Source organism: Watersipora subatra, chromosome 6 (genome assembly GCF_963576615.1).
Source record: "Watersipora subatra chromosome 6, tzWatSuba1.1, whole genome shotgun sequence".
Taxonomy (NCBI): Eukaryota; Metazoa; Bryozoa; class Gymnolaemata; order Cheilostomatida; family Watersiporidae; genus Watersipora; species Watersipora subatra.
The window spans coordinates 8214119-8230456 of NC_088713.1; the positions used below are offsets into that span (position 1 = coordinate 8214119).

A 16338-nucleotide genomic window follows, 5' to 3' on the forward strand; every position below is an offset into this window, starting at 1 on the left:
GAGCTCAACCAAAAGTTTTGAGCAAAATTTTCATCGCAATTCAAACAGGTTTTTGGAGCTCGAGCTATTTTAGTAGAGCCAGAGGACACCGAGTAGAGTTGAGTGTACTCTTTGGCTTTTCTTCGGAATTCTATGAGTATTTTAGTTGCGTCTATTCGACTCCAGCTGTCAACAGAGTAGGGGAGTAAGATGTATACAGTTCATTTCAGTGTTTTTGCCAGACTTTCCAGTGTTGTTTTATCTAGATACATAAGTCTTAAAGTTTGTCGTCGTCTTTCAATGTTTGGTGGCTGTCCAGCTAAAGCGATTGTAATCTAGAAATGAAAAATTCGTATTGCAGAAGATTGGATCTTGGAACTTCCCATTCATAACGCGACAAGCAAACTCATTAAGCTATGCGGGATGCATAGTAGATGTGACGTTCATTTAAAGGGTGGCGCTCTATTTTTCAGCCCTTTTCTGTAGTGGCATTTAAATAGACGTGGTGTTCAATTAGAGGTTTTACGGTATACTCTTTTTCAGTGTCTGATCAGGTTTGTGCTGTGTTGCTGAATCGTTTGCTCCAACATCATTTTGGTAAAATTATATCATGATGTCTAATCAAGATGTTCTCAATGAAGTTAGCTCTATGGTATCACAAATTTTTATAGCTGAACAAAACCAAAAACATTCTCTATCCTTCATTTTTTTGTGACGTCATTCTATCGTTGTCTGCCATCTTTATGGAGAACATTTATTGTTAAAAACACGAAGCTTCTGCAATTAATTATTGGAAACAATGCTTTTTTTTGCAAATTTTTTTTTTTAGTATCAAAACAACACCAAAAAATACTATTAATAAAGAGAATGACTATCGGTTTCTACAAAGATGGCGGCTTTTTTATAGACGAGCGCATGTGCAAACATCGTGATGACGTCAAAAAAACTATGGATAAATGAAATGTTTTAGTTTAACAACTAGTTGTATGTGTGTCACTGTTGGTAGTCTTTTTATCCCCATGGCTACTGAACAGTCACGTATGTCCATCTTTCTACAGTAACAATAAGGACATCCTATCCTCAATCTGGAGCCATTTTAAGACCTCATCATGGCTCACTTCCATTCCATAGGTTGTTGTCGCAGCTGGAACTTGAGATGCAAACATGGCTGCTGAAGATGGCTGCTGAATTCTCTCATAGGAAGGACCAGCTCGTATTCCTTATCAACAATTACGATATGATAATATCCGTTGTGGCGGTGAGTGCCATCTCCAGACTCTTAGAAGCTCTGGCTAATGCTTAGTTAAATTGAGTTTTGCTGTACGTCGTGTTACATAATTTACTTCTTTGTGCAACGCAGCTCGGCACAGCATTTGTGTGTAGCCAAGGGTTGCGGGGTGAGGCTTTGGTAGGTTTTGTACAAAACGTTGCTGATTAGTGAATATAATTAATTAGCCTAACATATTAGTATTATACCTAAACAAAAAGAAACGTTTATCTGTCTGCTTTGAGCCATTAGAGAATATGTTTGCAGCCGACGCTGAGCTTAGTTTAGCTTTGCAAAAAATTAATTTTTTTATCGCAATTTTTTCTTCACGAAGACCAGTCATGTCAGATGTGTTACAGGTATCGAGGGTTCACTAATTGTAGATGAATGCACTTGTAATCTAAATATAAATTCCAAAGTTTGTCGTCTATCGTTGTTCGGTGTCTGTTCAGTTATAGCGTCGAAAATTTAGAGAAAATAATCTTTATCGCTGAAGATTCGTTTCCAAAACCATTCATTTACAAGGCAACACGCTAACCTATTAAGCTACACATAATGCAATGGATTCATTGGGCAATATAAGTCATTACCTTGGTTAAAATACACATTGCAACTCTGCGTTACACACAACGTCACTAAAGCTTTTTCTCACGGTTATTGTTAGTACATTTAGCTATATACTAGCCAATGGCAACTACATTATCTGCCACAGTTTATAAGCTGTATTAATACCTGTGCAACGCCACACCTTGGGCTAGTGATTATTTATATGCAGCAATAGTACTGCAGAGACTGATTATATTATTAAGCAGCAATCATAACTTTGTAAACTATAATAAGATAGGATAATTCATTCAACTCGTAACAACCTTCACTTGTTACTCATAGTCATAGTGACAAAATAACCAAAAAACTCTCCAAGCTTTTTCTGCAAGACATTTGTAGTCTGCTTTATGGAATCAAAATATTTTTCACAGACCGTGTGTTCAAAATTTACAACGTGCAGTGCCCTTAACGAATATAATATAACGTATATGTCCCATTGGCAAATATAAAGTTTTACCAAATATTTAATTTTAATAATTTAAATTTAAAGTCCCGGTGAATAGATTAAGGACTAAAACCCATGTAACAGTGATGCGCTCATGAGTGATGCATTTTTGGAGTTGCTTTCTCTTGTAAGATTTGGTAATAAACAGCCTTTCCAGACTTGGAAGATCTATTATTTTGGATTATGTGAATAACTCATTGATTAGGTTTCTAAGTTGTTGCATATTTTGATTTGAAGATGAACCCAACACTAGCTGATTAATAAGGCATCACTTAATGATCTGACAAATTGATCTGCGTGAGTTTTCCTTTTTTCAATTTTTGGTTAAACAAAAGAATCTCGGTATATAAGTCTTGTCACTATTTCTTTTTGTCAACAGGAGCACACGTCTTCAGAAAGTCACCATATGGATGCATTCAAATCACTGCTTACCTCCCGCACCCAAGAGTACATAGAGGAGGTTCTCGCTCCTTACTTTGGAGGAATCATGGCCTTTGTTAAGGAGGCGGAGTCTCGGCTAGAACAGAATAGCGCTAGTGACTACGCCCAGCATGAGCGTATGTATCCTCAGTGTACAGATGTACTCTCAGTCTACAGTTTTGTCAGGTTGCTTTCCAACTGATCTGGTTTCGTTTATGTTTAACTAAAGTGTGAGAATGAAGCTAAATAGTGCAGGCAACCGGCCCTTTGGCTAACCACGGATAGTCTCTGTTTAGTGAATGTTATATAAATAATACTTTAGTAGTATTATTAGTGTACCATAGGCGATCGTCATAAGTGCTGGCAAAGCAAAGGGAATAAGTATCTTTGCAATTATCCTGAAATGTCAGTAGGCAGTCGATCAGCTCAGTTGTTGAAGTGTTGGTCTAGCAAGTGGGATATCATCGGTTCTAATCTTGCTGTGGGCAACAATTTATTGTAGTTGTAACCCTGATTTGAACAGACATTGCTTTTTTGTTAAATATGTCATTAAAGCATTTCTTTAAAGCAGTACCTTTAAATTTATTCTTTTTAACCTAAATTTAATTACGGTTGAAAATTATTTCATTTTACTTTTTTTATTCTTTTGTGAATAAAGTGTGTATGTTGCCTTTTGCATTCAGCATCCTAAATCTAACTCTATCAGTTTTAACACATATTTTTTTATCTCGTGGTTTTGTCTATGTACATAAAAAAGGTAAGTGTATATGTTTAGGACTATACATTGTGATGTGTTTTTTTATAACTGATAGTTATGTCTCTATGTCTATGCTAGTTTATCTTTACTTGTAGAGAAGATTAATCAGCTGATCAGGGGTTTCAACGCTGACTGGAAGAGAGCTATAGATAATATAAATGCTGACGTAATGAGAAGCTTCACCAACTTCAAGTCCGGTACGCAGATCCTGCAGGCAGCGCTCACTCAGCTTATTCAGTTCTACCATCGTCTTCAGAAGGTCATGTCGCAGGCACCTTTCAGAAACTGGCCAATCAAAAATGAGCTTATTAATATTCATAATATTATGGTGGAAGTTAAAAAACATAAGTTTAGTTTCTAATTGACTTTGGTGGTTTTATTAAATTTGAAATATTTATTAAGTTCCTTTTTATTATTATAATAAAGTGATAAAATATTTTGGACTCTCTTAATAGGCTCAGCCTTATAATAAAAGTGTGACATCAGAGTGATGGAAAATTTATACAGTAGCGGTTCTATTTTATGTTATAATTTATGTTAAGATTGATTAAGATTCGTCTCCTCCTTATGGGCTCACTCGCGTAGTATAGAGTACAGTCGACACTCCTACAACATAAAGATGGGATTGCGTCAAAGTTCATTTGATTTTAACAGAAAGTATTGATTTTTTTCTATCAGTTTATATGTTGTTTGTTGTTGCAGGCGATCTCATTGTCGAGATATTTGAAGATTGAAATCAACAAAAATTGATCACAGTAAAAACGCTCAGAAAAAAGATGTGCCCAGACTTGCCCAAAATAATGAATGCAGTGAGACAGTCCGTCTCTATCTCTCATATTCACATCGGCTATTTTGATAAAAATGTAGTCCTACGCGGCTCTATTGGCATATATTTTATTTTCCCACGGCCAAACAAGAGTGAAGCGATTGATTGGGAGAATTATGATAAATGCACATGTGCACACAACTCCTGAAAAATTATCCGTTAACGGCCGTCACCAAACCCTTGCAACGAAATCCTATCAACAAATTTAACTATTTTTCAGTGAAGTCATTTAAGTATAATAATGATACAAAACGCATATAAACCTATTTAAATATGTTACCAGGCCTTTGAAAGGTTACCGCAAATTCCTAAAACTAACCCATCTGATCGGATTATACATAAGTAGACAGATTTATTAGGACGAAAATCGTCACAAAACGCTTGAAAAGCTTCGTTTAATAAATGTTAAGACCGGAAATTGAAACGCCGAGCGACAGAGAATAGAACGATAAAGTCTTGCCACAAATTGCCACAAAACGCTTGAACAGCTTGGTTTATTAATAGTTTCGACCGACCTACGAAACGCCAATAAAGCCGTGCGACAGATAGTAGAACTGTTTACTGTGTACTGTTTGAGGCGTAGACCGATTTACAGGTATGAAAATGTGGTACACAGTTTATCAGCCTACGTTTTTGTCCAATTACCGAAGGTTTTTCAAATTATCTAGAACATCAGCCAGATTTCTTTACATCCTATCTACAAGGTAAGAGCATTACTACAACGCCCTTTTATGACAAGAATATTTCTTTATTTCACTCCAGTTTGCATGAAACTTCCAGACGCGTAAATGCCAACGCTTGCTCTCTGTTACATATCGCTGTCAAAACCATTCTACATTCATCACAACCAACTTTCAAACTGTATATTACACATCAGTTTGCCGTTTAACTTTTAATATTGCATTTCAGAGATATAATAAACATATTTCTTTATTGTTGGCATTGTTGTTGTTAGTTAAATTACGTACAGTAGGTTAGGTCTACAGCTTGAATTAATATTTATTTTATTATTTTAAAACATAAGTTTGAGATAGTTAAATATTTATTTTATTAATATTTATTTCTGTTACATATCGTTGTCAAAACTGTTCTGCATTCACCACAACCAACTTTCAAACTGTATATTACAATATATTTTACTTGTAATATTGCATTTCAGAGCTATAATAAACATATTTCATTATTGCTGTTGTTAGTTAAATTACGTACAGTAGTTTAGGTCTACCGCTTGAATTAATATTTATTTTAACCAACAACCAACTTTCAAATTGTGTATTACACGGCAGTTTGCCATTTACTTTTAATATTGCATTTCAATATAATAAGAGATATAATAAACATATTTCATTATTGCTGCTGTTATTTAGATTACGTACAGTAGTTTAGGTCTACAGCTTGAATTAATATTTATTTTATTATTGTAAAACATAAGTTTGAGATAGTTAATTATTTATTTGATTAATATTTATTTCTGTTACATTTCTGTTATTTCTGTTGCGCCTTTTTAGAGTCGTGCTCCCTCAAATTTATTTTATATCATCTCAAACAAGTCTCATTTACATTATACTCTGTCGATTCCTGCTGAGAACTACTTTTTCAACAACCAACAGTACCCTTTCTTTTTTCCATTATTACTTTGGTCGTGGGCTGTATGACAGTGGAATTTCTAGTGTATTTGCTCATGATTCCTAGGATAAAATTTTAAATCTAGTTACAAATACATTATTATAAATGTCTCAAACGCCCCAAATAAAAGAAATTAAAAGATTGTCATATTAGTTTCCTCTAAATGCTGTGTAAATATCTGAGTACCGACTACGATTCTGTCAGTCTACGGTAATTAGGTCATCGAGTTAACTTTTCATCATGGTCTTTGTATCAGCGAAGTTCTCAGTTGCTACCCACACCACTCTGGAAACTAGTTAATAAATAAACTAAGCAATCCGCATCTTTGAAAAGAATATATTCGAATATATGGCGAAACCAACTGCATCCCTAAAAAGTCATGTATAGTCTATGTTATCCAGTCATTATTAGTATCAATTTGTAGAAAAGAATTTACTGGTCACATTTGATTAGTTGATTTAAGTACAAAACAAATGGTTTTATGAGTTGATCGAAATAGTGAACGCAAAATGTCAATTTTTTTTAGATCAATTCACCGATCCTGGCAAAAGGTTAATAAAGCCATTTTTGTGCCTGGTTGGCGGTTTGTGGACTCACCTGTTTTCACTTACTCGCGTGGAGCATTAAATCGTTTGAGCTTTTAATATTTGGTTCGTTGGAATTGAGTCGAGCTATGCAAATTTAACTGTCAATACAGCTCTGATTACACTTTATAAATCCATCTATTAGACAAGATTTCAGCACAGGTGACAACGGGTATGATGTATTCAATATGCTCTGCAAATCGGGTTTTGCATTATCTTCGACAATATTATTTTATTATATAATCTTTACAAACCAAAAATTTTTGATCTTGTAGTTTTTATTAAAAACATTCATCAAATTTGTAGGACAAATAATAGGACAAAATAGGATGAAATAGAACAAATTAATCTACTGCAGCAAACTCAAACAAAACATATCATGGTTTGTGCAGCACAAATTCATGTCTTTCTTTCCCATTTATGACACATTCCAGACTGACGCAACTGCTTCACTGGTGGAATCCCATAAACATCCTGTAATCAATAAAACAGATCTAATAAATGTATGTCATTTATAGATGTCGTTCTAAAGCGTATCTACTGAACGCTTTCAATTTGGGAGTTAGATAGATTGCGAGTGTAATTTTAAAAATGAATAAATGTTTTTAAAAAGCATAAGTACGCCGAGCCAACAATTCGAAGCTTTGTTTCTGAGAGTTAGAGATGAGCTTTGATCAATGGATTTTCCTCAATTTCTACGAGTGAGAAGTGAACATAAATTTTATTACAATTATTAGTTTTACTATTGTAGTACAGATTTAATTGTAATGACTGAAGCTTGAAATTAGTCGTTTTTTAATTAGTTAAAATAATTTGAAAAGGTATATCTAAAAGATAATCCACATTGGCAGCAATGCTATTGGTGCGATAGGCGCAGTCATTTCTCCTGATATAGTTGTTATTAGTATGCTAAGGTTTGAAGTTGCATCTACCAATAGCAAGTATTTACTTTGATCATTCAGTAAATTTACATGGGTGAGCAGATGTGCATAGTTCAGCAGACGTACATGATTTGGCAAATGATGCACTATCGTTAAAAGGAAAACCGAAAATTTTAATTCATGCTGCCAATTGGTCTACTAGATTACCAGAGAACTAAAGTTCTGACACCAGTGTTTAAATATGTTAGAATGTTCTTATTTACGATGGGATCCATAGTGAGCAGGATTTTTATCATTGATAAGCTGTGGGCAAGTTGAAAAACTAGCTTTCATTGGTGTCAGAGGTGAGATTATTGTTGATGCAAGTACCAATGCTGCAAGAGGTTTTTAGGGAATCATTCTTGCTGCTGATAGGGTTAACAAGAAAAATGAAGAATCTGTATAATTATACATTTCCTAATGTTGTTCGTTGTATATGTCTATCTATAGCTATTAAAATCTTGGAATAAAGAATCCCTAAAACAGAAGATTTGATCTTGACACCTCCCATTCACTAGTCTGACACTTTACTAACTAAACCACACGAGCTTGATAGATTCGCTAGGCAATATATGTCGCTATATAAAAGCACATGGGCTACCGCCTTTGGTCACGGGGCAAAGTGATGGCATAACGTTATGAGAAGGATAGCTCTTATTAGTAAGCTTACTCAAATTATCTATTGGCAATGTGCTAGGCTTGTAGCAAGTGGCAGGCAACTCTCATTACCTCTCATTATTTGTAAGCTGAATTTTAATACCCGGGCAACGTCGGGTAGCACAGCTAGTAGAAATATATAATGGGAAAATTACAAATCATAATGAGAATAACTTGTCTGCTGAGATGCTAAAATAGTTATGGCTTAATGCATGCCAGGAGTTGGAAGAGCTCCAATCTTTTCTCTATGCCATACTTGACCGAAATGGGATGTGGACTGCCAAGCATGAAGCACCACTGGTTAGTCACAATCAACTTCCTCTTTTAAGTTCATGAAACCCATGAAGGTGTGTAGGTCAGCTCTTTCAGTTCAACTTTAGAACTGAATATCAGCCATTAAAAGTACTAATTACAAATATTGGTAAAATTGTATCTGAGCTTGTGAAAGAGAACTTTAATTTTTGGCTGGCCAGGCAAAAAGGAGTCATCTAAAAGGTTTAGAAGTCAATGTTTCCAAATGCCAATTGCAACACACGAGTGGACAATATCTACCTGGAAAAATTAGCCAATTTAGTTTAAATGGTGACACCCAATCACAGGTGAAGATGAGTCTTGATTAGTTCATCGCAGTTAAAGAATAGTGTTGAGTGGTCAATCATAATTGAAAAGGAATGCCCAGACTGTTCACAATTATTCAATAACTATCGAAATTCCGGCGTTGCACGGGTATTAAAAACAGCTTATAAACAGTAGTAGAAAATGTAGTTGCATGTCACATGCCATTAGCCTGGCACACTACCAATGATTAACTTGAGTACACTACTATCCTATTGCTAAATTTACTAATAAAAGCCGTGATAGCAAGCTTTAGAGCGTCGTGTATTCCAAAGTGCTATGCGTATTTTAGCCGACGTAACAAGTTATATCGCCTAGTGAATCATTATGTTTCACGTAGCTCAATTGGTAAGGATATCGCCTGGCAAGCATGAGGTTCCGAGATCAAATCCAGAACCAAGCTGATATTTCTTTCCTAAATTTTAATAACTATAGCTGGCACACCAAACGACAGATTTTAAGATTTATATATATATAGATTAATAGAGAAGTTATGGGTGCATCTTATCAAAAGAGAGAGAAGGAGACTCCAGACGAAAAAGTGCAAGTGAGCTATCATTTTAGAGTCAGTTCTCTTGGGTTGTAATATATTACGAGAGAAAGGGTGGGTAGTTGGGTTTCAAAGCACTACCATTGCTTGCGATTAATATTATAACTGTTACTTTAGATTACTAGCCTTTGTATTCTTTCCCTTCTTGTTTTGTAAACTTAAACCTACAGTAACTCCTAGCAATGCCTTAGAGTGATATTTGAGTTGGGAGCTTCAAGTTATGTACATAATTCTTTACCATATTCAATAAATGTGTTTCAAGACTATGGAACCTTTGTAAAAGTATATCACAGATTCACAGTGTGTGAACACTAATGGGACTTCTGAGGATGGCTCATACAAAGTTAGTGCCAGGTGCAGACGATTTCCTTCCTGTGTTCATCTATGTTCTTATCATGGCTAATCAACCTAACCTGCTCTCATCTATACAAGTAACGAACTGTTTGACTAATTGAGTCAAGCATTATTTTTTATTGCTTGTTATAAATAAAAGGGCATGAAAAAAATGTTGAAATTGATAAAAAGATAACATGAAATAGAAAACTCAGTGTAGTCATAGCCTTAGATAAGTAGCAATTTGTTGTACAATGTCAATGGTCTTTATGGTGAGATAATGGAGGGAGAGGAAATGTACAACTGAACTCACCACAATACAGCAGTTGCCTTTATCAAGATGTGGCTTCAGGAGTCCCTTGCATCAGACGGGAAGGTATTGGCATTCTGCCAGATCTACATTGTTTTGCGCAGTGCAAATTGTATAGTCGCTCTTTAAATGTTGACTTGCAACAAAATTCACATTACAATTATTTGATATCAAAAGATTCACCATGTCTTACTCAGTTGTGTTGTAGGTGCCAAATATGTGGGAATGTGATTACAAGTTCTTAAAAGCTAAAAAACGAACAGTTGACAAAAATCGTCATTGTAAATGCTGTCACTTTTAGCAGTGATATCTTATAACTTGCAGTAAAAATTCATTTAATTGTTTAGCCTTATGTCGAAGGAGTACATATCATTGTCTGATAATCATGACGAGCCTGTTGGTCACCTGTGATATTTGAAAAGTGTTGCAAAAATTATTTGTGAAGTATTGGGTCACATGATCAGATTACGACTTGCCAATTAGACCAGGCGGAAACTAAACTGTAAAGTAGCGGGCATCTATATTTGGTACGGGGTAATCGGTAAAACTCGAAGTGTTTGTCATAAACTAGTGCTACGATAAGTTTTATATTGAGCTTTTTATTGGCCTTTCAATTCATGTGAGAACATACGTGACAAGACAATAACCAAATTTCATGGCTACGTCATCGAAATAAAGAGATTCCAATCTACGGCGGCTTTTCGTTTTTGAGCTTTTAAGAGCTTGTAGTCACTTTTTCACACATTTGGCACCTACAACACAACAGAGTAAAACATGGTGAATCTTTTGATACCCAGTAAGTGTAATGTGAATTTTGTTGCAAGTCAACTTTTAAGAAGATGAACTAGTTTTACCTTTGTGAGAACTAGTCATCATCTAGATTTAGTTGTAAGTATAGTCATACATCGACATACGTACATAATTAATGTGTTTCTTAATACCTCAATTCATATTCATATAGTACATCAAAATAATTTAAGTTGTTGTTACGAACCATTTTATACTTTATGTTAAATATTTCATGCCTCCACCCAACCAATTTTAAAAAATATGCTAACATATTAAATGTCTTACATTATGGAATCTAATGGGAGGTTATCATAGTTGCCAAGTGTTATAAAACTACCTGCCTAATGGATGTAGTGACTTAGCTTCGAAGCTGTACTGCTTAGGCTCTTTTAGATTTTAGTTCTCTTGTTACTGAGTCTGAAATTTTTTGTCTATATATCAAATGTTTTTTAGAAAACCTGTTACCATGGCGATTCGGTAAACTCATCTCACCTGAAAGCAACAAGCGTACCCTACAACCCAAACCTAGCTGGTGGTTGCACTTTGTTGATTTCAGCCTAAGTAGTTGGCTACTTTGTTCCAAAATTAACTAGTGTGGCAGCTTCAACTTTGTATTAAATCAAAAAGAGAAACTCTATAACGCCTGTTCATACCTTGCTTTTGTTTATCACTGAAAACTTACCATAGTACTAATGAGAAAAACATACAGGGCACTCAGTTGCATTTAACTTTACTTGCTGAAGATTGAATACTTTATTAAGGATGAAGTTGACTCGTATAACTCGTTGACTCGTTAACATAGATAAAAAGCGATCAGTTGAGTAAAAATTACAACAGTTTCTGTGTAGAGCGTCAGTCAACATGCTGTTTACTTTGTCCATCTAAACAATCTAAGTCATGCATGGGCAACCTACGGCCCGCGGGCCAAATCCGGTCCGCGAAGGCTTTTCATCCGGCCCGCGGAGACTTTTGATAAATATAATTTTTATTCTTAAATTTAGAAAGTAAAAAAGAATGATCTCAAAAATAAAATTTTCCTTAATGACAATAAAACTCCCTCTATGAGAATCTCATCAATCTCTGCATTCACGAGAGATAATCATAAATAAATAAAAATCATCCTTTAGCATCCATATCCTGGCGTCAACATGACGTTTTCAGCAGTCAAGGACGAATTAGCGCGAAATTTCACTTCTAACCGAGATCACATCTCTACCAGTTTTCCACAAAGAAACCAATCTAAGTTGCTGATACATTTTTTTTTCATTCAAATTTGTTGAACGCATCGAACTCAAAATGTCGTCATCAAAAAAGAGGAAAGTGGATAACGAATTTCGAGTGTTCAAGGAAAAGTGGGTCAATGACTATTTTTTCACACAAATCAAAGAAAAACCGATGTGTTTATTGTGTTCAGAGTCAGTTTCTGTCATGAAAGAATATAATGTGAAAAGACACTACATTTCCAAACACTCGTCTGTGTATGATAGTTTTCAAGGTGAACGTAGAAAACAAAAAGTCGAAAAACTGATGAAAGAATTGAAAGAGCAGCAGACAACTTTTGTCAAGAAACGTCATGATGCCGACAATGTTATTCGTGCTAGTTACATTGTTAGTGAGAAGATCGCAAAACATTCGAAAAATTATTCCGATGGCGAATTTGTGAAAGAGTGTCTACAAGCAGTAGTTGATATTTTGTGTCCAGGTAAAAAAAAAGAAATTGATAACATTAGTTTGTCTTGTAGAGCTGTAACAAGACGGATTGACGAACTTGCTACCAATATAGAAACAGGCTTGAAAGAACTTGCTTCAAAATTTAAGTATTTTTCCTTGGCTATTGATGAAAGTACTGACGTGGCAAATATAGCCCAACTTGCAGTTTTTGTACGTGGAGTTGATGCCGATTTCAACATCACAGAAGAGATGCTTGGTCTTCAAGCAATGAAAGACACTACTACTAGAGAGGATATTTTCCAAGAACTGAAAATATTAATGGCTAAATTTAATCTTCATTTTGATAAACTTCATGGTATATCAACAGATGGTGCACCAGCAGTGGTTGGTAGTAAAGTTGGCTTAACTTCTAAAATTAAGGAGTTAACTTCTATGAACATAGACACAAAAGATTTTTATGTGTTTCACTGCATCATTCACCAAGTCCCTCAAGTCCCTCAAATTTGAGCACGTGATGTCTAAAGTAGTTTCAAGTATTAATTTTATAAAATCTCGAGCGTTAAACCACCGCCAGTTTAAAGAACTCCTTGAAGATATCGAGGCAGAACATGGAGATCTGGTTTACTACTGTGAGGTGCAATGGTTGAGCAAAGGAAAAATGTTAAAACGATTTTATGATTTGAGGAGTGAAATTTTCACATTTATGGAAATGAAAGGCAAGTCTATCACTGAATTAAGTGATGATGGCTGGGTACAGGATCTCGCTTTTCTTGTTGACTTTACTTCATATCTGAACGAGTTGAATTTAAAACTGCAAGGAAAGGACAAATTTGTTCATCGGTTGTACAGTCATATCAGGTCATTTCAAAACAGAATTCAACTGTGGGAAAAACCGCTGAGAAGTGGTAATACTTTCCATTTTCCTACATTGGCAAAACATTGCAAAGCAGATTGTACTTCCTATGCTGATGAGCTTGTGTTAATTCACAAAGAATTCATTAGTAGATTTCAAGATTTCAAATCACAAAAAGCTAATCTACATTTGTCTCTCTTCACCATTTGATGTTAATGTTGAAGAGGCTCCCGAAGAATTGCAGATGGAACTGATTGAACTCCAAGGAAATGAAGACCTAAGACGAGGAATGAGAGATTATTCGTTACTGGATTTTTATAAAAATCTATGTAAAGAAGCATTCCCCAGGATCACAGACTTTGCAAGAAAGAAAATGTCACTATTTGGGAGTACTTACATACGAGCATGTGAGCAGCTGTTTACGAAAATGAAACACACAAAATCAAAAACAAAAACAAGGCTGACTGATAATCACCTTGAAAATAACCTTAGAGTAGCCGCATCCAGCATTTCACCAAAGATTGAGACACTGGTGAAGAAACACCAAGCCTAAATTTCCCATTAGAATAAGGTTTTATTACAATTTTTCTCATTCGTAATTACAAGACTAATAAACTGTGTGCTTCAATATTTTTTTCTCATTTGTAATTATAAGATTAATAAACTGTGTTTCCATAAATTGTTTTTAATAAATATTTTTAGCTTTTGCAACTTCTGTTTCCTTACCCTTTCCATGTAAAGTATTAGACAAATGAATAAAAAAAATCAGTAGTTTAATATATGTTTATTTGCATAGTATATATGAACTTATAAGTATATATGTATACATATATTGAAATTCTATAAATAGGACTCCTGGCCCATGGCCAGTCTTGGAAAACATAATCTGGCCCACATGTGAACAAAGGTTGCCCATGCATGATCTAAGTGGTGTTCTGTGATAATTGTAGGTCTTTGGTGAAATATGTACTTCATACCTTCTCTTTACCAGTTTAAGGAAAGAGTCTACAGCATTAATTATTTTACATCGTGACAGGTTGCCACAGTCGTTTAGTTTTATGAAATTTCCAGAAGACTGCAAAATATATTTGTTGCATTTTTTATTTTAATGGTTCAAACATTATCAGCAACTGAGATTTAAAAGCTTTCGTTTAAGCTTAGGGGTAAATAAACTTTTGTTCCAAAATGCAACATTTTCACTATAAAAGTTACTTTAGTTCAAATAAACCCGGACTCATGAAATGAATCATATTAAAAACAAATTTTGGTTTCCAACAGCCTCAGTTACAGAAAAACAGATCTGAGGTTTCACAAACAGCTTCAATTGCGCCAGAATCTTTACCTATCTGTTACAACTACTTGTAACATTTAATAATGAGCAGGCAAAAAAATCTGCATGTTATTAGCATTGATAATGTTTTTAGTGTACACCTTTGAAATGCACCAATAAAAAATTGTAACGTTAGGTCTGAGCTAGCGTTTATAGGCTACGATAACCAACTGCTTGAAGTATAAAAAACATGTTCAGTGAACATCAAAATACTTTCATAAGGTTTTTCCACAGGACACCATTCACTTGATAAAGTTGCTATTGTATCAGCAAAACCGTCATATTAATCTCACTATGTTTTTTAGACATTGTACTGTTGGTGGATCTGCCTAGTTGGCCACTTTGTTCTAGCTAATAACTACTATAGCAACATTAAATTTGCGCAAAATCAAAAAGAAAAAGACCAAAAACGCTCTTTTGCTCTTTTTTATTGCGGAACAATTTTATTGCTCCGGTGAAAAAGACACACAGTCCAGTCAATAGCATTTAACTTATTTTGCTGAAAACTGAAATATTTGTACAGTGGAGCTCTGGCTGGAGAGTCAAAGCCTTACGGGTTTTTTTTGTCTATTGATACAACCTTTTCATGACAATACAACATCAACACGCCTATCCGAAATTCAAATTTGAACATCAACGCTTGGTCTTTTTTGATGAGTTAGTTTGAAAAAAAACTATAATAAGATCAGCTAAAAGTTATGGTAAACGCGAGGCAAGAAACTAGAAAAAAATAAGTAAAAATTTAGAGGAAAATATTTCAATAAGTCTGGTAAAATATTAACACTTAGCTTTAAGTGTTTGTTTGGTAAGCTAAATGCATTTAAGTTAAATTAAAAGTTTTTGTTACAAAAGTTTAGCGAACCGAACACGTTGCTGTGAAGTATTTCTCACAAGCCCATATGCCTACGTCTGTTGCAAGGGTGGAAACTTCCTACAGTGCTGTACATGGTAATGTTACACTCTACGCAGACTATAACCACCGAATAGGGATTATAGTTATAAAGGTTACTAGACTATTTTGTGAATGAGTTTTGATATGTACAGTAGATGTTTAGCAAGTTTTAATGTGGTTTGCAAGAGATCATTGTTATAGGTTCCTATTCCCTCCATAGAACATACGGGTCCACTGTATTCATGATTGAAATGATTGTGTTAACTAATGGTATAAAACATCTAGGAAAATGAAAGCTATTGTGAGGTCTATGCTCAATAGACCTACGCCTGTACTTCATTTGACTTTCATTGTTGTCTTTTATAGCAGATCAATGGCAGTATGTACACGTAGCTAAGAGCAACTACAGATTAAAAGCAACAAACAGTTACAATGGTTAGGCAATCGTGAATTCCCCTTCTTGCCCATTTGAGAGTTGTTGATTACAAGTGTTGTTACGGCTACCTCAAACCTATAGCAGAGTTGTCAAAGGAGTTTATAGTGCAGTTGAAGGTGTGATGTGAAAGAGGAGACTTGGAAACAGAAGAATAAGGTATGAGTAAATGCTGCCTTTTGAATAAGTCAATTTTACTAACAGACAATAAAACTACACGTAAATGAGTAATGCACCAATTAAGGTAATAGTGCATTACATTTATTGCAACAAAAGCTGTCAGTATTCTCATATGTTTTGTTTCATTTTTGAAAATAGAATTGGTTTCTATATTGCAGGATAAAGAGAAAAATACTATGGGATTGCAGGAAGACTTTCAAAGTTTTGAGACATATAGCTATGGCATGATGGTTTGCACATTCCTGGACATCGTAATTGGATGCCTTCTTTTTATTGTGGAGTTGCTTGAAAATGG

At 34.7% G+C, this 16338-nt stretch overlaps 2 protein-coding genes across 2 annotated transcripts in view; one reads left to right on the plus strand and one right to left on the minus strand.

The window, feature by feature from the left end:
- LOC137398458 (vacuolar protein sorting-associated protein 52 homolog) overlaps positions 1-3912 on the plus strand; it is a 30374-nt gene extending 26462 nt beyond the window's left edge. Inside the window, exons 15-17 of the mRNA XM_068084572.1 lie at positions 1111-1237; positions 2677-2854; positions 3570-3912. Coding sequence (XP_067940673.1) covers positions 1111-1237; positions 2677-2854; positions 3570-3835 — 571 coding nt within the window. The 3' untranslated portion in view covers positions 3836-3912. The remainder of the gene's footprint in view (positions 1-1110; positions 1238-2676; positions 2855-3569) is intronic.
- Positions 1-16338, minus strand: part of LOC137398469 (small ribosomal subunit protein uS13) — a 334967-nt gene that overhangs the window by 33833 nt on the left and 284796 nt on the right. The gene's annotated exons all lie outside the window — the stretch shown is intronic.